The sequence below is a fragment of the Lynx canadensis genome, chromosome B2 (genome assembly GCF_007474595.2).
Source record: "Lynx canadensis isolate LIC74 chromosome B2, mLynCan4.pri.v2, whole genome shotgun sequence".
Classification (NCBI taxonomy): Eukaryota; Metazoa; Chordata; class Mammalia; order Carnivora; family Felidae; genus Lynx; species Lynx canadensis.
The window spans coordinates 15,196,005-15,220,243 of NC_044307.1; the positions used below are offsets into that span (position 1 = coordinate 15,196,005).

The following is a 24,239-nucleotide window of genomic DNA, read 5'->3' on the forward strand; positions in this document are numbered from 1 at the left end:
TGGCCTGAGCTGAAATCAAGAGTCGGATACTCAACCAACTGAGCTGCCCAGGTACCCCGACAACCATCATTTCTTACAAATCAAAGATACTTTCCTCTAGAGTTCTCTGTTCCTCTGTGCTTGAGTTTAGTTGCTTGATTTTTTTTTTTATTGGCACCCCCTTCCCAGATGGGTAGCTAGAGGTTGACAGACTCCCAGCTTCTTACAAGAAGGGTCTTGTAAGAGAGGGTAACAGGTACAGCACACAGCCTGTGCCCGAAGATACCCACGAGAGAAAATTCTAGAAAGGAGCAGCTCTGAGGTTGCCCTGGCGGTGTTGGGTTGGGGAACCCATGCCTCTCAGGACTGTGTGAGTTTGTGGAGTGACCTTTGCTGCCACAGGTAGCCTGTCAGTTGAAGTGCCTCAGACATTGGCTGAGCGTGTGGCAAATCCTCTAGGCCTCTGGCTTTCAGCCACATTTTGTCTTGCTGTTTGGTTTTTTTTTCCCCCTGGTGTCTCTGCAGCACATTGACCCCCATCCTGTTCTCCCAAGAACCCACTGTGCCTCCTCCGACCCCCTGTTCAAGGAAGGCCTTCCCTGCTCCACCTGCTTGGCTGCTTCTTACTGGACTTTGGAGCTTGGCCCTGACATGGCTTCCCTGGGGGACATCGACTCCTTCCTCGTGTCCTTCAAGCCTGAGCCCCCAGTCGGGCGCTGGACTCCTGGGTTTGCCATGCTGTGAAGCCGTCTGTCTGTGACTTTGAGGCTCTCCCAGGACATGGTGCTTCGCAGGTCTCTGCTTACTTTCTCTTGGTATTTAAGGACTTGGCGAGGCCATTCAAGGAGGCTCCGCAAATGTTTCTTTTCTTTTTTTCTTTTTTTTCAATACTTTTTGTTATTATTATTTTTTTTATTTTTGAGAAAGAGAGAGACAGAGCGTGAGCAGGGGAGGGGCGGAGAGAGACGGAAACACAGAATCCGAAGCAGGCTGCAGGCTCTGAGCTGTCAGCGCGGAGCCTGACGTGGGGCTCGAACTCGCGAACCTCGAGATCATGACCTGAGCCGAAGGCGGCCGCCTAACCGGCCGAGCCACCCGGGCGCCCCGCTGAAAATGTTTTCTGAACAAATGGTCTGCAGACAACACCTTTAGGAACTGGATCAGGGTGATGCTGTGTGGACTGAGCCTCCCATCAAGCCTTGAAAGGAGGGATCTGTTCTCTGTTGATCCTCGTGGCAGAGTGGGAGGAAGCCACAGGCAGCTGGGTGAAGGCAGGGGAAACTCACCGAGGAGACAGAATGTGATGCGAGGTGGGTGGAGGGGGAGAGAAAGAGTGGACACCATCTGGAGGACCCCTGTGGCCTTCTCCCCACCACTGGACTCCCTCCTGCAGGTCAACGCGGTTCCCAGAGGGGGAGACTTTGCCCCCCAGGGAACATCTGGCCACGTCTGCAGGTAAATTTGGTTGTCCCAGCTAAGGAGGTTCTATCAGCATCTAGTGAGTAGAAACCAGGGATGCCGCTGTGAATATCCCACAGGGCAGGGCAGTCACCCCCCACCCCCAACAAAGAATGAGCCCGTGCAAAATGTCCCTCGTGCTGCTGTTGAGAAACCCTGTTGTAAGCAGACCGTGGCCTACTCACATGCTGATGAACAGACCAGGGCTAGGTGAGTAAATGGTCATATTTCTAATTAACTTGCACACATGACCGGTGACCGTTGACAGGAAGTGTTTTATGACCAGGGATCCTCAGAGGAAGTGGGTCGGGGGCCCTCTGCTGCTTTGTTCATTGACGTCTTCTGCCTTCTCTCAGGACCCAGCCTCAGTGGGCTCCTCTGTCAGGGCTTGAGACGGGAAGATAGGCAGGAGATAGAGGCTGCACAATCCTCTGTGCTGCCCGCTCCCAGAACAGCCCCAGCGGCTGGCTGTGATCGTGCACAGGCCGTTGGCAGGCGTGGAGCTGGAAGAGGAACCATGTGTCCCGAGGAGAGGAAGGTGCCGTGGACTGAGTGTTGTACCCGCCCCCACTCCCAGATTCTTACCTGGAAGCCCTGACCCCCATTGTGATGGTCTTTGGAGGCGGGGCCTCGGGGAAATAAGTAGGTTTCGATGAGGTCATGAGGATGGTGGGGCCGCCATGATGGGATTAGTGCCCTTCTAAGAAGAGTCACCAGAGGGATGATCTCTCTCCCCCATTTGAGGGTATAGGAGAAGGTGGCCGTCTCCACACCAGGAAGAGGCTCCCGCCGGGAACCGATCATGCTGATCTCAGACTCCCAGCCTCCGGAACTGTGAGCAGAAATGTCTGCTGTTGAAGCCCCACAGCCTGAAGCCCTACGGCAGCCTGAGCGGGCCGAGACAGAGGTGAAGGGACCAGATGGGGAAACTTCCCTCAAGTTTCACTTTGAAAGAAGTATCGGAGTAGACGTAGAAATAGGAGCTCCCCCTTCTCTTGGCTTCCTAAGAGTCTTATCACTCTGGAAGGTCATCTGGCCAAGACGAAATCTGGTCGCCAGTTGGAGCCGTGGCTGTCTTTTGTTCCCTGACTGATCTGTACCTTTGCACCTGTAGCTTCTTGTGTTGACATCGGGCTGCTCAGGGTGGGTTCTGAAGCTACCTGGTGTGCAGAGGGACAGGCTGGGGCTGAGTCAGTGATGAGGGAGAAGGCCCCCAACAGAGGAGAGCGAGGATGTCAGTGGGGAGACATGACCTTCGTATCGATGTTTGTGAATGTCGAGAGTGGAGACAGTGGCTTTTTCTGTGAAATGTGCCATTGGGAGCACAGGCTGAAAACATCAATGGTTTCTGCCAAGCTTTGGGTTTTGAGGTTGGCTCCTTCAGGGATGCTGGGAAAATGGGATAAATAGTATATTAATATGCCCAGCATAGTACTAGGCGCACTAAATGTTTATAGATTAAATAAGTGAATAAATGAATAGAAAAATGTGTGAATACATGTAAGTTTCCCTTGTACCGATGGTCTAGTTCAATGTTTCCCAAACTTTTTTTAAAAATTTTTTCCCGTTTTTATTTTTTTTAATTATTTTTTTTAATATGAAATTTATTGTCAAATTGGTTTCTATACAACACCCAGTTCTCATCCCAACAGGTGCCTTCCTCAATGCCCATCACCCACTTCCCCCTCCTAATTTTTTAATGTTTATTTATTTTTGAGAGAGAGAGCAGAGAGAGAGAAGCAAGCTCCAGGTTCTGAGCTGTCAGTACAGAACCCGATGTGGGGCTCAAACTCATGAACCGCAAGATCATGACCTGAGCTGAAGTCGGACACTTAACTGACTGAGCCACCCAGGCGCCCCTAATGTTTCCCAAACTTTTTTAACATGATCCATAGTGAGAGATAACGTCTGTTTTATATTGCAACCCACTGACTGATTCTGCTTCTCTGTTGCTGCGTAATGAGCTATCCCAAATCTTAGTGGCTTGGAACAATACCAGCCATATATTTAGGTCTTAGGTCTGTAATTTGGGCAGGTTTGGTAGGGACAGCTCCTCTCTGCTCCACGCTCCATCGCCTGGGTAGCTCTAAAGAGGGCAAGAGGCTAGAATCACTTGAAGGCTCACTCACTCATTTGTCTGGTTGTTGACACTGGCTCTTCTCTGGGACCTCAGCCTGGACGGTTGGCAGAAACTACCTGCGTGGGGCTTGGCCTTCCTCGTAGCATGGTGGCCGGATTCTGTAAGAGAGCATCCTGGGAGAAAGCGGGAGTCTTCTGGAAGCTGCATCACCTTTTATTATTACTGACCCTTCAAAGTCACATTGTGTCACTTCTGCTTTTTTTTTTTTTTTCTTTCTTCCCATTGTGCCAGTTACAAAGGCCCACCTAAATTCAAGAGGAGAGCCATAGATTCTAATTCTTCATCCGGAAGTGGCAAGGTTCTAGAATATGTGAGACTAGAAGTAACGTGATCACATTCGAAAAATACAGTTTGCCAAACCAATATTTCCATACCAGCATATTTGTACAATAACATATGTTACATACGTATAAATAACACATAATATATACGATATTCATATTACATATGTTATAAAATATATAAATATACAAACATATAAAACAAGTTTTGCAGGGTAATACTTCCTTTATTCCATGCATTACACTCTATTTTCTGTTCTGTTCTTTTTTTTTTTTTTTAACGTTTATTTATTTTTGAAGGAGAGAGAGACAGAGCATGGGCGGGGGAGGAACAGAGGGGGGGTGGGCACAGAATCCGAAGCAGGCTCCAGGCTCTGAGCTGTCAGCACAGAACCCGACGCGGGGCTCGAACTCACGAACCGTGTGATCATGACCTGAGCCAAAGTCAGACTCACTGAGCCACGCAGGCGCCCCAACACGGTACTTTTTCAGCAGACCAGAAGGCAAGGCAGGAAGTTGATCAGAGTGGCTGAATGATCAGAAAGTTCTCTGCCCCTGACGGAAGGTCACAGGCCGGAAGCATGGAAGGGCGGTGCGGGGGCGTAGGTGATCCCTTCCCCCGCCCCAGCAGGGCACGGGCTGGCGGACTCCCTCAGAGAAGCTTCCTTGTGCTTCCGTTGGAGACATTGCTGAGACACCTCAGCCTCACGATGTGAACCCTTGAACCTTTTCTCTTCTTAAACTTGAGGCCGTCTTTCACGTGCTGGGTGTCCGAGGCGGTGGAAACGAGCAGCCGACGCAGTCACCCTGGGTGCCCGAGCTGAGAAGGGGACCGGAAAATGGAAACGTCAAGTGTGTGTCTTCACAGGCTGCCGCGGGGCTTTGGGTGGCACTTCCCCCAGCCTCCACGTGCACGCCCTCCTCACTTCCTCTCCAGCGCCCCGTTTTCATGGGGCTCAGCGACTGGTGGCACCCTGGACCCAGCCAGGCTCACGTTTAGTCAGAAGAGGCACTGGGACCAGTGCAAGGGAAGTTCATGTGGTTGGGACCCAGCCTTCTCCACACACTGCACGTGGGCTGGTTTTCCTTTTGTTTTCTTCGTTTTAAGTTTATTTATTTTGAGAGAGAGAGAGAGAGAGAGAGAGAGAGCGCCCATGTGAGCAGGGGAGGGGCAGAGAGAGAGAGAGAGAGAGACCCAGGCAGGCTCCACACATCAGCGCAGAGCCCCACACGGAGCTCGAACTCACGAACCGTGAGATCATGGCCTGAGCCTAAATCACGAGTCGCAGGCTCAACTGACTGAGCCTCCCCGGCGTCCTCCCCAACCCCCTTTTATTTTCTAAGGCCACGAAGGAAAGGGAATGTGGAATTCAGAGATGTTTGGGAGGAAAAAGTCACTGGTTCCCACCTGGACTTTCCCAGCCCCGAGATGCTCGGACACCCCAGGCCTGCGTGTCTTTGAATGTTGACTGTGTTGCTGTCGCTGGGCGTGCCGTCGGGACTCTGTGCTCTGCCCGGCTCCGAGCTGCTTGAAAAGGGAGCAGTCAGCAGCCTGCCATCAGGGACTGGTCGGTTTTCTCTCTTGGCAAGATTGGCCTCAAAGTTTGGTAGTCCCATCCCGTGCTTGGTGGCCTCAGGGTCAGGAGGCTCAGTCTGGTGTCCTGGGGCACGCTAACGTTGAAGAGGTGCCCAGCAGGCCCACCCCACACCCCCCCCCCCCGGGCCTCTCAGATGTGCACAGACCGAGGGAGCTCCCGGCATAGCAGATGCTGGCACAGACCTTCCTTCCTTACCAACTGCAGTCGGGCATTTGTGAAACGTGGGTGCGTCAGACTTCAGTGAACCGAGTGTCCCAAAAGCATCAGGGAAGTTTTCTGTAAGCGGTCCTTGCAAAAAAAAAAAAAAAAAATCGTGTTTTGAACTCTTCACAGTTTGCTCGCCTCTGCTACCTCCCTCGAGTCTCTCCTTTTGTCCATTTGGATTCTTGCACAGTTTCTGGATTTTTCCGAAAGGCCAGCCGTCCTGCACACACATTCTCGCTTGCAGGGGCTTGATTTGTGTGCGAAGACACGTGGCCCTGGGTTCTGGGCAGACTCTGCATGACCTTGAGAATGTAATTTCCAGACGACTGAGTCAGACTGGAAAAACTCAGCATGCTGGGGGCCTCTCCTACCTCTAGTTCATTCTGCGGGTTCCCACAGAACCACACCGGGGCCGTTTCCAGCTTCCTGTGTTTTCTGAAAATGCTTTTCCGTAGTCTTGCTCATCACAACAACCACAGAGGAAATGCCGTCCCATTCCTGCTTCGTGGAGGAGAAAACTGAGGCCCAGAGACGTTAAATAACCTGCCCCAAGGCACAGGAAATGAGAGGAGCCGAGACTCGAACCCCAAGCTGTGTTCTCTGGCACCAGGGCTGTGTTCTCTCCCCAGTGGACTCTCCCAGCCATTCATTCCCGAAGCAGGAGAGCCCCGCAAAGAGCCTGTGTCATTTGGCAACGGCTCTCTGTCCTCTGCTGCTCGGCTCCCAGTCCCATCCTGCTTGCGGGGTACCTGGTCGTCCCTTGCTGGAGGGAGTCCCTGCCTCACCCATCCACCCTGACCTGTGCTTCTCGGTCCCCAGGGGTGTCGTTCCCTCTGCTTGCCCCCGGGCCCTTGCGGCTGCCCGCTCCCTGGTGCCTGCACAATGAGAGCAGCGTATTCAGTCGGCATCCCAGGGAACAGAAGTATCACATCTGCAGGTCAGGAGTTTTCTTTGCACGTAAAGAAGCTGAGCTAGGGAGGTAGGGTGTCGTGTACTGAGCTACTTACGGAATGACCTTGGCCTCGCAGCCTGAGCGCCCTCAGCATCCTCCCCTGTATGGGAGAGTGGGCTTAGCTGTACTCTCAGGGCGACACGTGACCCTTCTGGAGGGCAGCTAGCCCAGTGCTTTGCACACAGCAGGTGCTCAATAAGTGGACCGGTCCTGTTTTCTCAGGAGTGTCCTTGTCAGCATTACTGCGTATGAATTTCAGCTGTCATTAGGAGTCTGTCTCACTCGAATGCTGGAGCGAGGGGGTCTGGTGCTTATGTTGCTTTTTGCCTGCCAGGCATTTCGCTGGGCACTTTGGATGTGTCCTCAAACGTAATGCTGTCTGGGGTTTCTGCCCGTTGTTTTCTTTTGTAAGTGAAGCAGACTGTCACCTACTTGGGTGGCAAGAAAGTTTTGAGTAAACCAGCTGTAAGGGGTGCAGCACTTTGTGGGTGCCACGTTCATTCCCACACATGCTTTCCCTCCTGGAAGAATCCGCATTTCAAGCAGCATCGGATGTTGAAGAAACCACCAATTAAGGCAAGGTGGTGGGGGGGTAGGGGTGCGCCTGGCCGGCTCAGTCAGGGCACGTGATGCTTGATCTCAGGGTTGTGCGTTCGAGCCCCATGTGCGGTGCAGAGATTACTTAAATAAATACAACTTAGAAAAGAAAAGAAAAGTAAAGAAAAGAAAAGCAAGGTGGATTTAAAATACTTCCTGGGGTGAAATCGCTAGTCATTCGTATTCACAGTCTACTCTGCTAGCTGGCTTTCTAAAATAGAAATTATCTCAATCGAAAGGGACGTGGGTTTCCTTTTTCTTTCTCTCTTCTTCTCATCTGCCTGAAACAGTGACTCACTTGCCAAGGGTCCAAGTGTGGACATGCGCTAAGCATCTCCGCTCTGCTCTTTGGGAGCGTCTGCACCTGTCCTGGGGAGGTGTTAGTGAGACTAATCGTGGTTAGTGGGGGGGGGAGGGGTGGAGGGAGGGATTTACTGGGGAAGGAATAGAGAGTCTGTGCTGTAGCATCTTGGGGGCACCCAGCATCCCTTGAGGAACCCCAGTGCCCTTCTCTGCAGGGTGGCCTGTCTCTGCAGTCCCTTCCGGCCGTACCGGAAAAGCACAGCTATGGTAGCACTTGGGGTTTTCACGGCGTCATACACCCTGAATCTTCTGGCTCTTTTTGTTGTCACTAGAACGCAAGGGTTGGATTGCAGCGTTCCCGGGAGAAGGGCATCATTCGCGGAAAAGGGAGGGCGATCCTGTGTATTGTGTATTTGCGTGTGCATGCGTTATCCGTGCGTCGTGTCTTCACGTGTGTGTCTGTGTGAGTAGGTCTGCGTGTGCAAATGTGTTTGCACCTGGATGTACGTACAGAAGTGCAAAAGGGGAGGGGCCCCAACCGTTCCCTGGAATCCCTTGGATGCGTTTCTCCTCAAAGGGGCTGCAGCTAGTAAGTTCGGATTTCGCCCCTGGCTGCTTCCCAGTTGCTGGGTCTGTTTGATTGACAGCCCTAGAGGGAGGCTCGGCTTGCCCAGCAAACCCTTCTGCACTCTTCCAGGGACCCGCCCTAGACAGGAGGGGCGTCCAGCCCCTGTGACGTTCATCCTAGCCAAGTCCCAAAAAGTGAGAGACGCTAAAGATGCTGACTGAATTACAGAATGAGGTTTTTCTCCGCTGCCTCTCAGAGGAAAGGCTAGTAAAGGTGAAAAAAGCCGCAGTCAGGGGAGAGAAAACAGGTGTCGGGGGCGGCATGTGCCTTTTGTGCACTGGTCAAATACAGGGGGCTCGGGCTGGTGGAAAAGATTTGATGGGGCTTTTTCTGACAATACCGGCAGATATCCAGTCTCCCACTGCAAGGTAATTCTTCAAGTGTTTCTTTCGCTCAGATTTTGATATGCATGTGGCCACACCAATGGAGGGGGGGAGGGGAAGCTTAAGAAGTTATTCATCATCTAGTATACCACATTTTCTGTAGTTATTCACAACACAGGTTTTATATCTACCCCTTATTGAATACTCACTGTGTCCCAGGCACCGGGCTAAGAATTTTACACGCAAGGGGCGCCCGGGTGGCTCAGTCGGTTGAGCATCTGAGCCGACTTCGGCTCAGGTCACGATCTCACGGTTTGTGAGTTCGAGCCCTGCGTGGGGCTCTGTGCTGACAGCTCAGAGCCTGGAGCTGCTTCGGATTCTGTGTCTCCCTCTCTCTGCGCCTCCCCCCACACACGTCCTCTGTCTCTGTCTCCCAAAAATAAATAAATGTTCAAAAAAAATTTTTTTTTAAAGAATTTTACACACAAAATAATTCTTGCGTTCAGACGTTTAGGTTGTCGCCAGCTCTTTTTTCTAGTATAAATGTGCTTAGATGACTATCTCAGCATATAACTTTTTGCCTGATTTATGACACCCCGTGTGGAGTGGATTTCTCAGAGCACAGTTACTGGGCATGGAATTTTAAAAAAACACGCTTGGAGCATGCTTCGTGCAGGTTTGCTTTGGAGCCAGCCTCTACTCCCACACAAAGGAGGAACGTGCCTGTGCCTACTTCTTCCTAAAGACTCTGGAAAGTCAGTCCTTTGTCAAAGTAGAGGCATCAGCAGCTGCCTAACCAGAAGTGCAGAGAGCGAAAAGGACTATCTAGTTTACTCTAGAGACTTAGAAGAAAGGACGTCGGGTCTTCTCCTGGGTGTCCATCCGACGCGAAGTTGGAAAGGAAAAACTCTGCCTTTATTCCCACGGAGTCGGGACGTTTTCAGGAGGGTTCTGGAGGCCGTCCTGGTGTATGGCAGCTTTTATCTTTGCTCCTGCTTCTCTTCCACTGTTAACCTCCTTAGCATTCCACTCTCGAGTTTAGCTGTCTCTCGGAAGGAGATGGGAGGGGGTCTTCTCCTGAGGGTCAGGGCCACGCGTGGGCTCTGAGCGGGAGGAGAGCCGCTCCCTGGGGATTCCACTGCTGGGCCCTCCCCACCGGGTCTCTCTGCCTGGCTCCGTGTGGCATGTCCGAAGGCTTGGGTGGGGTGTCGCCTTTTAAAAACGGCGCCGATGCGGACAAATGGGAGAATATATATTTGGAAACAAGCCTGTGTATACAGAGAAGTCAGGGGGGCCCGCCGGCCTTGGGTTTTCCCGTGAAAATCAAGTTTTCTTCCTCCAGACCAGGTGGAAAGGCATGGGCTCGGTTCCGCGCAAGCCAGCAGGTATGTTTTGGATGCCTTCTGTGTCCCAGCCGTTGTCACTGGGGACAGGGTAGCAAGCAGACCAAGCGCTGCCCGCACGGAGGTCACACACCTTCCCGTGGGGGATGGTGTCCCCTAAGGGGATGATGGTGGCCCTGCAGAAAGCAGAGCAGGGGGAGGACCAAGAGTGATGGGGGCGGGGGGGATGCTGGCCTCCTGGGGTCACGAGAGAAGGGCTCTCTGAAGATGTGCCAACTGAGCAGAGAAGGGAAGGAAGCGAGGGAGCGAGATGTGAGAATGTCTGGGGACATTCCCAGGGTGCACGTTGGAGGTGGAAACCACAGCAAGCACAAAACGGGGATGTGTTGGCGTGTTCCCGACAAAGAGGAGGCTGGTGGGCTGGGAGGGAACGAGTGACGGGGAGAGGACCGAGGGGCCGTGGTGTGGGGTTGTGTGGGAGGAGGGGCAGATCAAGGACTGCTCAGTAAGCCATGGTAAGGATTCGGGGCTTCTCTGTTCAGGGTGACACCAAGCCATCGGAGGGTGGCTGGCAGGAGGGCAGTGTGATCTGATGTCTCACTTTTGTTTTTTCTTTTATGTTTGTTTATTAATTTTGAGAGAGAGAGAGAGAGAGAGAACTGGGGGAGGGACAGAGAGAGAGGGAGAGGGAGAATCCCAAGCAGGCTCTGCGCTGACAACGCGGAGCCCCAAACGGTTCAATCTCATGAACCGTGAGAGCATGACCCAAACCAAAATCAACCGTCAGACGCTCAACCGACTGAGCCACCCAGGCGCCCCTGAGGTCCCGTTTTAAAACGTGGACATCCAGGAGTTGCCCGTTTGGTATCCTACGCTGTAGGGAGGCCAGGTGTCGTTTGCCATCACTCTGTCCCTTGGGAGTAGAGCTCTGGCCAGTAGAGTCCCGGGCAGCTCTCTGGCATCCTTCCCTCCCACAGGGCAAAGTAAGAGCTTTTAAAATAGCCTGTTTCCGTTTTTGGAATCTTGATCTCCAGGTTCCAATCACAGCCATCTCCTTTGGAAAGACACTCACCCCTTCAACTGGCACGAGTCTTTCTTTCTGCGTTCTTTCTTCAACAGGAAATGCAGGAGAGGTCCAACATGGCAGCCTGGCCTCGAGCAAAAGCCATCTGCTCCCTTTCCCCCCCATGCCAAGGCTTCTGCTGGATGGGAAATTAAGGGGAAAAAAACAAAATCAGGAACCACCTGCTGCAGCTCCCCAACGACACGGGCTGACCAGGAAACAGGGAACAGACACTTCGTCAGGAGGCATTTTGTTTTTGTTTTGTTTTTTGTTTTGTTTCGACTCTTGAAAATGTAAATCCAAGTCAGTTAACATACAGTGTGATGATTTCAGGAGTAGAACTCAGTGATTCATCACTTCCATGTGATAGCCGGTGCTCATCCCAACAAGTGCCCTCCTTAGTGCCCATCACCCATTCAGCCCACCCCCCCCCCCACCAACACCCCGCCAGCAACCCTCAGTTTGTTCTCTGTATTTAACAGTCTCTTAGGGTTTGACTCCCTCTGTTTTTATCTTATTTTTGCTCCCCTTCCCCGATGTTCCTCTGTTGTGTTTCTTAAATTCCACACATGAGCGAAATCATACGGTATTTGTCTTTCTCTGACTGCCTTCTTTGGCTTAGCATAATACCCTCTAGTTCCGTCCACGTTGTTGCAAATGGCAAGATTTCGTTCTTTTTCATCGCCGAGTAATATTCCACATCTTCTTTGTCCATTCGTCAGTCGATGGACGTTTGGGCTTTTCCCATAATTTGACTGCTGTTGCTAAGGATGCATTTGAAACGTCTGTTGGCTTCTCTGCCTGTTTGACTTCCTTCTGGGGCTTTGTATCATCGATGATATCAGCAAAAGGGACTGAGAAACATTTCCCAGGGTAACAGGAAGACTCTTGCTTGACCAGTGCTCAGAAGAACTTGGTTTTCATTCAACCGGTGTCAGATGGCGGGACTACTTCTTAAGCTTTAACTGGAGTCTGAGCTTGACTTCCAAGATGCCTTTCTGCTTTAACATCTTACACCTCTAAGTAAGAATATAAGAAGAAATACAGCAGAGGTGACCGATCAAGCCACTCTTCTGGGCTTCCAGGAGAGAGATTCCTACAAGTGGTGGCCCAGGTCTGAATTCAGGGCAGGCTTCTCTGTGCCCCCCTTTAGGACATCCGTATTCATTATTTTCAAGGTATCAGAAGCTTCATGGCTTGAAGGGTGGGATGAGAAAATAAAACTTCTTCCATGCCGGGAGATTCATCCCCAACAGCTTCATATGTAGCAAAAGGACCTTGTCTCATCAGCCACGCGTCACCCAGGCTGTGTGTCTTGCTTGGATTTTTGCGTGGCTGGCTTCCAAAAACGACAGGCCTAAGCCAGGTCTGGGGCTGAATACCTTTCTTCTTGCCCACGAGCTACCCACGTTCTTCCAGGCAGAAGAGGATGGGAGCCCCAAGGCCTTCACCTTTAGAAAGCCCCTTTTCCCTCTTACCTTGTTTCCATCTTCTCAATGTGTCTGACACCTGCTGTGCAGTCAGTTCATCCTTACATTGATGAAAGCGGCCCATGTTTTCTGGAATGTTCTCACTGACATGTTCTGGAATGTACTGACATGTTTCTGGAATGTTCTTACTGACACGAGAGTGTGCTCTACACGGAGGGGTGGATTCAGCTCTTTCGACTTACTGGTTTCCCAGCAGGTCCCAGTGCAGGCCTGCGTTATTGTTTCAGTGATGATGTGGCAAGTGATGGCGAAACTCATGCTGTGGCTGAAAGAACCCATATTCTAGCAACGCTTTCCCTGCCGTGTTTACGAGACGCTGTCCCCAGGCTCAGGGCTTGGTTGCTGCTTTGAGCCTGACATTGTTGTGGGTCTTTGTGCGTGACAGGCTGCATGATCCAATAAAAAGCCCTCCGTGCTAGGTGATGCCCGTCTCTCGTAGCAGCACTGCTGGGTCAGTAAACAGTACTGGTACTTAGTAGTCTGTGGTCTAATTCTCCGCTTTTGCTCTAGGAGCTGACTTAAATCAGTGGGACCGTTCGGCAGTTGTCGGGTTCTTTTGGAACCCATTTCTAACTCAGCTTTTGAAAGTAGGTAAAGGCGGAGCACCCAAGCACGGATTACTGGAATACTCTAGGGCACGGAGAAACCTAGCACGGGCTTGTTAGGGAACTCGTTGTCTTTCAAAGCGCAGTGTGTGTGGTAGGTGCTTTATAAGGACGTTGACAAGTTGATTTAATCTGGTTCCTGGCGTGGATGACAATCGTGACCTGGGATGATGACGAGGGTAATGGGGAGGTTTGAGAAGCCAGGGGCAGGGTCTGTGCTGGTTTCTTCCCTGGGCCCCCTTCATTCTACCAGCATGTCCTTCTTGAATCTGACCACTTGTCTTTGTCCCCACCGCCGTCAGCCCAGCTCCCATTGCGGGTAGCCATGGCTGGATAACGCAGGTAGAATTCTTAGTGCAGAGCCCGCCATATGGTGAGTGCTCGATAGAGGATAGATATAAAATGTTGATTGTGGATAACCCGAGAAGCGTGATGCATCTCTACGAGCTACCGTTTCCTGATTAAAACGGTTCTGAGACTCCCCTTCGGATAAAAATCAAGGGCCTACCAGAGCCAACAGCCCCAGCCCCTGCCTGTAGACCCTAAATTCCATGAGGGCTGAGGACCACGTCTGTCTTTTACGAGTGCCTGGCGCGTGGTTGGTGCTAGAGGAACACGGTCCGTGTCTGTTGAATGAATGAATAGAGAGCTGGATGCTGGTCGTGATAACCACACGGATCATGATGCTAACGATCAGGTAGGCGAATGGCCAGCATGTGCCGAGCCCTCAGCTGCGTGCTTTGTGTTCTTCGTGTCAAGTAGCCACTTCCACAGCTCGGAGCAGATATTCATGTGATGAGAAAGTGAGCCATCCAGTGGGTCAGCTTGTCTGGCTATTGAATCCAGAACCACAGAGGCTCTGGGCTGTTACCTGATGCTGTGTGGAGGTTAGGCCAAGCCCCCATCAGATCCAGGACGCGGACAGGTACCTCGCCCTAAGGAAAGATGAGGGGTGGGAAGGCATCGAGGTTGGCAGCTGCCTGCCCAGTGGCGTCCGCCTCCTGAGAACTAGGTTTTGTGCTCGGAGCTTGAGTGGCCAAGGCTAGGTGGGTGGAAGAGGTGGGGTGACTCAGAGATACCGCTTCTGTTTCCGTAAGGACAACTCCCCCCTCTCGGAGGGAATGTCAGTGTTGAAGGGGCTCGATGGGTTGGAAGGGCAGGGCAAACTGGCTGGCCGTGTGTTTCGTAGTCCAGCGTGTTCTAGAACTGTCCCATGAGGAGACCCGTCTGTTCAAGAGGGGAGGGGACCAACTTTAACCAGGACCTGAGAAGAGCTGGTCGTTCGGGTCTAGCTGCCGACGCATGTTTCAAGCGTGCTCACCAAAGAGGCCGACAGTGCTGGGGAGGGATCTGAAGGTAGGCAGTGCAGGGGGAAGAGGGAGTCCTTCCAGCAGAGAGCCTCCTCCTTCCCTGCCGCTGGGTGTTGTGGGACATCATCCCTGACACGCTTTCTCTTCAGCGCAGACCTCTCCTCCCTGCTTGGGCGCTGTGGCCACTGATCACCAGCAGCAGGAACAGCAGGCCAGTTCTGTTTCTGGCCGCTGCATCAGCTGGGGTTACGACAGCCTTTACTTTGAGTACCAGCCTCTTCTGACTGGCGCCATATTTGACTGACGCCATATTCCTGGGAATCTAGGGCCTCCCCGACCCCCACCCAAGAAAACCTTGTTTAAAATTATGTTCTACTTACGTGATGTGTCTTTTGACTTCGACTGACTATCCTGATGCCTGCTGTTAACCCCTTTAGACGTTCAGGCCCATAATAATAACAGCTAACATTTATGAAGCGTATTACTATGCACTGTCCTGAAACGTTTCCACCGCAGCCCAATGATGTCAGCGCTCTTTGTTGGTCTCCATTTTACAGATGGAGCCGTGGAGGCACCCAGAGGTCATGTGAGGGACCCAGGGCTACACATCCAGCGAGTGGGGGGCGGGGGCCAGGAACTGAACCCACATAGAGCGACTCTCAGACCTGCTTGCTTCAGCCCCAAGCTAGGCAGCGTGCCCCGCCCGAGTGAGCCGTGATCACCGTGAGCTTTCTATTTAAGGCAAACAGCTCAGCTCTTGGCCTCTTGAGTCAGTCTTGTTCAGTCGATTGGGTTTGCAGTGGGGCTGGCTGACTCTGGCCCTCTCCGGATTCTTCTAGCACTCACAGATCTGCGTCACACAATCTGGCACTCCATCCAGCGGGACCGTACTGCCATCTCGAGTCATTTCCAAATATGCACATCTTTTCTTCCCTCCAGATTGCAAGATGCTAAGGAAAAGGGCCCATGGTTGGTTTTTCTCCAGTTTCCCCACAGCACTTGGCATGTTATTGGGCACTTGGAAGTGGTTTAATGCCCTTTAGCCTGACTAGGGGGCAGAGTAGCCTGCCTGGTACGTAGCAGACTTCTGGAGACGGAGGAAGCTTGCATTGGGCTGTTATTAAAGCCCTTATCTGTAAAGGAGAGGAGAACATCATCTATAGACTCTTAGAACCAGACTTTTGGGAGAGTTGTCAGGGACATGGCATTCTTATGCATTTTATATTGGCCTCTTTATATTGAGTGGTTTATTTTGTTATTTTTTTTAATGTTTATTTTTTGAGAGAGAGAGAGAACATGAGTGGGGAGGGGCACAGAGATACGGGGACAGAAGATCCAAAGCAGGCTCTGTGCTGAGAGCAGAGAGCCTGATGCGGGGCCCAGACTCACGGACCTTGAGATCGTGACCCGGGCCAAAGTCGGACGCTTAACCGACTGAGCCCCCCAGGCGCCCCATATTGGGTGTTTTGTGCTGTGTAATTCCTGAGATGACTGCTGTTCTCAGGAATCTGTTCGAAAGACAGAACCAAATGAGCTCTGACGTTGAACCTGGTTTGCTTGGCAGGGCAAGCAAACCCCCCCACAGGCAGCATGTGGGGTCTGATCTGCCGGGTTGTTTCTGCTTTGCTGCTGTTGGTCGATTAGCCCACATGCTTGTTTGAGAAGGAGCGCGGGCTGCCCGACGAGCCGGGGAGAGGTAGCTGGTGCAGCCGCGGAGGGAAGGGACAGTACGTGCTTCAGTTTGTTTTGGTTTTTTTTTTTCCCCCTCCTATTTTGGTCAAAGAATGCTCAGGCATTCTTTTCAGCTTGCCTCACCCTTGGCTCACCTTAGATGAGGAGAGGAAAGGAGCTAAATTATAGCCATCTGGGAGTACCCTGCCCTTCCGGAGGGATGCCACGGCGGTTACCTTCCATTAGAAAGGGTTTTATTGGTTATTCTTGGATCCGACCTCTGTTGTGGATTATCTTTGGATGAGGAATGCATACTTACTGCCTGTCACGTATACCTCGGTGGCAGGGGCAAAAATGGAGGCCAGTGCCAGGCTGAACAGCCCGTGGTGAGTGGGTGACCTAACCCTCTGGCGGCTGTCCCCGGGCATATTTTTAAGACTGATGGGTCCCTTGCATTCCTTCCTCCTGCTACCCAAGAGGGCATGAAGGGGCCAGGGCACCATGGGCAAATATATTCCACCGAGTTGTGCAGCCAGCAACCTTACGAGAAAGAGAACGTCACGGGGCGCCTGGGTGGCTCCGTCGGTTGAGCGTCCGACTTCGGCTCAGGTCACGATCTCGCGGTCCGTGGGTTCGAGCCCCGCGTCGGGCTCGGTGCTGACGGCTCGGAGCCTGGAGCCCGCTTCGGATTCTGGGTCGCCCTCGCTCTCTGCCCTCCCCCGCTCGCTCTCTCTCTCTCTCTCTCTCTCAAAAATAAATAAACGTTAAAAAAATTCTAAATAAAAAAAAAAAGAGAATGTCACATCAAAGTGGCACTTAGTGTTGGGTGCAGACATTGCAGGGGAACGTGTCGGGAAAGGCTACCTCCATGACAGAGCCAAGGGCGTAGGCCCACCTGGTGCTCTGACACAACTCCTTTCACAGGTGACATCACTCTGGGCTTCTTGTGTGCACCCTGGATGCCGCTGCCACCGCTGGAAAGACCGAACGGGGGGCCCAGCGAAGAGCGAGCGTGCTTGTTGTCGTGGCAACCCTGGCCTAGTCCTCAGACAGCGTCCCCGTGGGGCTTCTCAGGTGAGGGCCCAGCAACGGCTCTGCTCAGAGGAGCCCCCCTGCAGAAGAGCACGTTGTCACCAGGCACATGCCTCAGAGGAAGGAGGGGGCTGGTGGCACCGAGCTGTGTGAGCCCAGGAGGGAAGGCAGGAGGAAAGGGGGGGGGGGCGGGGGGAGGCGGGCAGGAAGCAGGCATGTTCTTGCTGATTTCTGCAGCCCAGGCTGATTCCCTCACCATCCAAGACCAACGAGTGTGTGGAGGGGCGGATGCTGAAAGCACTTGAAATATTTTAGAGGCGATATCCCCACCCGGATGTGACGCTGGCCCCGCTTCGACAGTGGTGCATGCTGGGTGGGCATCAGCTCTGCTGAGAATAACGGACAGGGGCGCCTGGGTGGCGCAGTCGGTTAAGCGTCCGACTTCAGCCAGGTCACGATCTCGCGGTCCGTGAGTTCGAGCCCCGCGTCGGGCTCTGGGCTGATGGCTCGGAGCCTGGAGCCTGTTTCCGATTCTGTGTCTCCCTCTCTCTCTGCCCCTCCCCCGTTCATGCTCTGTCTCTCTCTGTCCCAAAAATAAATAAACGTTGAAAAAAAAAAAAAAAAAGAATAACGGACAACCTTGGCATGTATCAGTCTGTGTGGGCGGCCGTCACGAGAGACCGCAGACCGGGGGTGGTGCTTAAACAGCAGAGTTCGTGCGCTCACGGCTCTGGAGGCTGGAAGTCCAAGGTCAGGGTGTCGGCAGGGCTGGTTTCTCCTGAGGCTTCTCCCTTCTTGGCTTGTAAACGGGCAGGTTCTCCCTGTGCCCTCCCGGGGTCTTCCCTCCGTGTGTGTCTGTGTCCTAATCTCTTTCTCTTACAAGGACACCAGTCATAGTGGGTTAGGGCCCCAATGACTTCCTTTACCTTAATTACCTCTTTAAAAGAAACTTCTCGGGGCGCCTGGGTGGCGCAGTCGGTTAAGCGTCCGACTTCAGCCAGGTCACGATGTCGCGATCTTGCGGGATCTCGCGATCTCGCGGTCCGGGAGTTCGAGCCCCGCGTCGGGCTCTGGGCTGATGGCTCAGAGCCTGGAGCCTGCTTCCGATTCTGTGTCTCCCTCTCTCTCTGCCCCTCCCCCGTTCATGCTCTGTCTCTCTCTGTCTCAAAAATAAATTAAACGTTAAAAAAAAAATTTTTTTTAAAAGAACCTTCTCTCCAGGGGTGCCTGGGTGGCTCAGTCGGTTGAGCGTCCAACTTCGGCTCAGGTCATGATCTCGCGGTTCATGAGTTCGAGCCCCACGTCGGGCTCTGTGCTGACAGCTCAGAGCCCGCTTTGGATTCTCCGTCTTCCTCTCTCTCTCTGCCCCTCCCCCACTCATGCTATCTCTCTCAAAAATAATAAACATAAAAAAATATATATATAAAGACCTTATCTCCAAATATGGTCACATTCTGAGGTCCTGGGCTTAGCAACACAAAACATGAATTTTGGGGGATACGATTTAGCCCATAACACTTGGGCACTGATGGTAATGGTCAGGGTGGCCTTACTCTCTATTGGAATGGCTTTTGACACTTTGTGAGCACCATGTCCTCTGCAGCAGCTCTAAGGTGGCGACTGGTATTTCCCTCATCTCACGGACAAGGAAACGGAGGCACAGGGAATGGAAAGACTTTGACTCCAACAGCTAGAACACTGAGACTGGTCAGCCTGACTCCGAAGCCGTGTTCAGAGTCCACGCAGAGGCAAAGGCCTCCCCTACTTTTCTCACTGGAAGTGATGTCACCGGATAGGTTGGGGAAAGGCCTGGTCCCAGCTCATCAAAGAGAAGGAGATACCGGGGTACTCTTTTATGCTCATGCCTAGTGCCCCTCACAGTCTGCGACAACAGGCCTTCCCCTGTGGGAAGGAGATCGTCCAGGCGACACTCTATCGTTGCGTGTGAGCAGGCCGCAAGTCACGACTGCATGCGGACGGCCAGCTGATGTCTGTGTGGGTCCTCGCTGGGTAATAGAGGAGGCAGGCCCTACAGCCCTGGGTTTGATCCAGTCAGGGCTGGAGCCTGCTGTTTTCACAGCTGTTTTCTCCGATCCAAGGTCTGAGTTTGCCTGGAGCCTTCCTTCTGCTGGCCCCTTCCTCCCTTCCCTCCCTCCCTCCCTCCCTCCCTCCCTCCCTCCTCTCCTCCATTCCTTCCTTCCTTCCTTCCTTCCTTCCTTCCTTCCTTCCTTCCTTCCTTCCTCCCCTCCCCTCCCCTCCCCTCCCCTCCCCTCCCCTCTCCTTCCTTCCTCCCTCCCTCCCTCCCTTCTTCCTTCCTTCCCTCCCTTCCTCCCTCCCTTCTTCCTTCCTTCCTTCCCTCCCTCCGTCCTTCCTCCCTTCCTCCCTCCCTCCTTCCCTTCCTCCCTTCCCTCCTTCCCTTCCTTCCTTCCTTCCTCCCCTCCCCTCCCCTCCCCTTTCCTTCCTTCCTTCCTTCCCTCCCTCCCTCCCTCCCTCCCTCCCTTCCTTCCTTCCTTCCTTCCCTCCCTCCCTCCCTTCTTCCTTCCTTCTTTCCCTCCCTCCCTCCTTCTTCCCTCCCTCCTTCCCTCCTCTCCTCCCTTCCTTCCTTTCTTTCCTTTTCCTTCCTTCCTTCCTTCCTTCCTTCCTTCCCTCCCTCCCATCCCTCCCTCCTTCCTTCCCTCCCTCCCTCCCTCCCTTCTTCCTTCGTTCTTTCCCTCCCTCCTTCTTCCCTCCCTCCCTCCCTCCTCTCCTCCCTTCCTTCCTTTCTTTCCTTTTCCTTCCTTCCTTCCTTCCTTCCTTCCTTCCTTCCTTCCTTCCTTCCCTCCCTTCCCTCCCTCCCTTCCTTCCTTCCTTCCTTCCTTCCCTCCCTCCCTCCCTCCCTTCTTCCTTCCTTCTTTCCCTCCCTCCTTCTTCCCTCCCTCCCTCCCTCCTCTCCTCCCTTCCTTCCTTTCTTTCCTTTTCCTTCCTTCCTTCCTTCCTTCCTTCCTTCCTTCCTTCCTTCCTTCCGCCAGTGCTGTGAGACAGTGACAGCAAGCTTACAGGACTGCAGACACACTCAGCTGTTTGTAGGGCCCTGGGCTCTTCCTGTGGGAGAGCTCAAGGCTTCCCCAGGCTGTGATGTAGGAGGTCCCGGTCACTTTGAAAGCATTGCCCACTGTCTCCTGGCAGTTAAACTGCTCTGCTGTGTGAATAATTACTTGGCCTTAGTTCCCTGAGGCAGAGGGTGGGAGTGGCGTTTGGGGTAGGTAAGGCTTTGGTTCTTTCTCCTATGCTCTCCTTCTTCCTTCTTTCTCTTCTTTGATCCCAAGTGCCAGACCTCCATTGGCCTGTCCAGGGACTCCCCTGACACTAATTCTGAGCTTCCCAATTGGTTCCCACTTTTCTCCTGCCGGCATGTTAGGTGACTCCCATCCTTCTTCCCACACTTCATTGTTGCCTTCTGGATTCACCGGGTGCTAGGTAGACGTTCCCTTTTTTTTTTTTTTTTTTTTTTAACTTTTTTTAATGTTTATTTATTTTTGAGAGAGACAGAGACAGAATGTGAGTGGGTTAGGGGCAGAGAGAGAGGGAGACACAGAAGCAGAAGCAGGCTCCAGGCTCTGAGCTGTCAGCACAGAGCCTGACGTGGGGCTCGAACTCACAAGCTGTGGGATCATGACCTGAGGCAAAGTCGGAGGCTCAACCGACTGAGCCACTCAGGTGCCCCGATGTTCCCTTCTTCAGAGGTCAGAAAATCTATCCGGACCCGGGGTGAGCCAGCCGCACTGTGGGAGCCCGGGCCCTGGGCTCCCAGAGCAGAGTTCTCTTATCTCAGCTGAAGGCATCTCTCCAGAGTGCCAAGGAAAACACCATCAAATCACTTAGGGTTTGGGGCTTTATATCCCTGTGTTATCTGCCTTTCTGATATCCCTTACCTCAGTTGGCCTTGGACGTTCGCCCCGCCTTCAGAATCCTGCCAGGCTGGAAATCTGTATTATCTCGGAAAGTCAGCAGATGCTGCTTCATTCCACTTCTTTTCTGTCTGTTGACTTTTAAATGATGAAATCCTCTTTATTAAAGATAGTGTGGGGTGTGCTCCCGTCTTCCTCCCCGTGTGTGTGTGTGTGTGTGTGTGTGTGTGTGTGTGTGTGTGTCAAGAGATGACTGGGGTACAGTCACCTAACTTCCTGATCGATTCTTGACAGGTGGTGGGATTTCAAGTTTCATTTCCCTTTTCAGATTTTTCTGCGTTTCTTAATTAAAAAAAAAAAAAAAGAAAAGAAAGGAACATGGATCCTTTCTTCCAAGAGCCATAAAGTCATTCCAAAATAAATGAAAATGTAAGGGAGCAAATGTATCAGCCCCTCTGTTCCCTTTCCAGAGCTGTCTCAGCCAGGTGAGTGTGGGGTACCGCTGGCCAGGAAAGCGTTGAGGGGCAGAGGACCCGGGGACTGTGCTGACAGCAGACTGTCTCCTGTTTATTAAACCTCTTGTTTGCTCGTGGCTGGATTTTATTTCAACCCACTGGCCTACTTTCTTTCGGGTCCTAAGTCGTTCACCTGAGCTCCCTTACACGGCTGCTTTATCTTTCCATCCTGCCAGGTCACATGGCAGGGGGAGGGGGGCGGTCTTCATAGGCGAGTATAAATTTTTACCAGAATAACAGCCACCAGTAGAAAAAGCACTTTCTCCTCACCATTGATGCTGCTTTGTGTTTGTTTTTTTAAGGCAAAATGTGCCCTTTATCAAACTTCCACTTTAAACCGCAGGGAGGAACGAGGGGGGAGCTTTTGCCTCACTGTCCAAGATAAGGTACTTGCTACATTGTGCAGAAAATTTAATTAGGCAAAGCGAGACAATTGGAACTGGGTCCTGCCCTGAGCGGGAAAGGAAATTAACCTCTGCCTGCCACAGCTGGGCCCAAGGTCGCGTTCAATTGTGTTCTGATCAGGCGGCTATTTCCGGAGCTAGAGAGAGAATGTGTCGGTTCATAAACACTCTCCACATGGGGGACAAACGCCACTTTGAAGGGCTCTTGGCCACTCTCTTCTGCAGTGGTCGGTAGGGAAGGGCGCATTTCTCACATACCTTTGCCAGATGGCGGTTTTCCTGGGAGCAAAGCCAAGCGTTCCCATCCTTTGGGAGGTGACCCAGGAAGAGATACTCTGCAAACTGTCCAACTGTCACTCTTTGGTTGGGCAATCTTGGCGAGTCCGTTGAGCGCATGTGAGGAGGGAGGCGGTTGGGGCTGGAGTCGCCCTATTTATTTCCTCACTGTCGACGTTAGACAGAGGGTTTGTGTTTGCACTTCTCTCCTGATGAAATGGAGTGACTCAGGAAAAACCATCTGACTAAATAAACCCTGTTGTAATAGCTGCTCCCCCGAGCCCCATCTCATCTCAATTTTCCCTAAAGTTTGCTACATAGAACTTCATAGCTTCGCAGAAGGTGTTTATACAAAACCCAGTCTCTGCGTCGAAGAAGGTTTTGATTCCAAGATAAGCCCTTCGGACTTGGCCGTCTTGGACCATTTTTTCAGCCGTCGTAACCGAATGGTTCAAAGGCATTCCCAAGGGACACGACAGAGGGCTTTGTTTTTCATGTGATCTTTATCCCAAGAGTCTAAGTGGATCTGGTCAAGAGGCCCTGCTCTGTATCCAGCCATGGAGGAGGAGACAGCATATAGCAAAAGGAGGTGATGAGGAAGACGGCACTTTGCAGCCCGGGGGCACATAGAGCGGTTGGGGATGTGAGGTTGTTCATCAGCCGGATGCTGGCTCTCCACAATGAAAGCCAAATCGTAGGTGTATTAGTCAAGGTTCTCCAGAGAAACAGAGCCAGAGCCGATAGGAGAGATAGAGATAGAGAGGGGGCAGAGAAAGAGAGAGAGAGAAAGAGTGGGAGATGTCACAGATGGTGTAATTACACAATCCCTTGTCTCTCTCCCACTGGCCGTGGGCAAGCCTGCATCTTATTACACATCACCGTCTCTAGCACTAGCACGGGTCCTGGTGAATTACAGGTATAGCACAGACCCCTGGCTATCCCTCCCCTCCCCCTAATCAGTTCTTGTCTTCCTCTCTAGGAGCAGAACCATTAGCTTTTAGCCGGACCCATGGTTGCCAGGAAGAAAAGAATTGGGTCACATGGTTATGGAGGCTGAGAAGTTCCAAGATCTGCCGTCAGCAGGGTAGAAACCCAGTAGAGCGAATGGCATAGTTCCAGTCCAAGTGGGAAAGCCTGGGGACCAGGAGAGCCAGTGGTGTGAGTTCTAGTCCAAAGCTGGCATGTTTGAGACCCAAAAAAAGAGCCAATATTTCAGTTCCAGTCCAAAGGCAGGGAAAGACTTAGTCCTTTTGTTTTTAATTCAGGTCTTCAACTGATTATATGAGGCCCACCCTCACCAGGGAGCACTATCTGCTTTACTCGGTCTACCAATTCAGATGTTGATCTCATCCAAAAGCACTCTCCCAGATCCACCCAGAGTAATGTTTGAGTAGATGTCTGGGTACTCTGTGGTGCATTCAGGTTGACCTACAAAATAACCATCATGGTGGAATTATTATTTCTCGTATGGGTGTTCTCCTTTCTCCTCTTCAACAAATAAGTCCTCAGCATACAATTTCAGCTACTGTAACCCAGATCTGAAATAATTATTTCTGCCCCACATGACAGTCCCTCTGAAAGCCATCTGGCAGCTATGTTATCCAGGATCCAGGGGTCTCTGTCTTGTTGCTCTACTATCCCTAGGGTGTTGTCCTCGCCAACGTGGCCTAACGCGGGATCCACACAGCAAGATGGGAAATGTTGAATGGCACCATGGGAAATCTACACATCACACTTCTACTCATACCCTATTGGCTGGAACCTAGTCATATGGCTACACTTAACAGCAAAGGATACTGGGAAATGTAGTTTTATTCTTGCCCACCGCGTGCCGAGCTAACAACAAATGGTTCTGTTACTGCAATCCTTGGGGGTGGGGAGGGACAGCTCAGGGCCTCCACTACTCTTATGATTTGCCACTAGGCACTGGACATAAAGTGATGCTTAAGATGCAGTCCTGCCAGTGGTCAGTGGGAGATAGATAAAGTACTCATTACCACGTTATGTAATTAATGGGTAAACACAGTCAACCAAGCTGGAACAGGACTGTCAAAGAAGGCTGTCCAGTGACTTACAAAAGTAAATCATTTTAAAGGACAGCTGTATTAGACCCAGTGGGTGGAGAGCCATTTCCCTAAATCCCACTTTCAGCTGGACCTATATTTTCTTTTCTTTGGCAG

General features: G+C 52.1%; 1 protein-coding gene across 2 annotated transcripts in view; it reads left to right on the forward strand.

The window, feature by feature from the left end:
* Window positions 1–24,239, forward strand: part of GFOD1 (glucose-fructose oxidoreductase domain containing 1) — a 115,614-nt gene that overhangs the window by 52,658 nt on the left and 38,717 nt on the right. The window contains exon 2 of one of the 2 annotated variants that reach the window (XM_030314823.1): window positions 16,870–17,019. The exons of the other annotated variant lie outside the window; for it this stretch is intronic. Within the exon in view, the coding sequence (XP_030170683.1) occupies window positions 16,870–17,019 (150 nt within the window). The remainder of the gene's footprint in view (window positions 1–16,869; window positions 17,020–24,239) is intronic. 2 annotated transcript variants of the gene reach the window in all.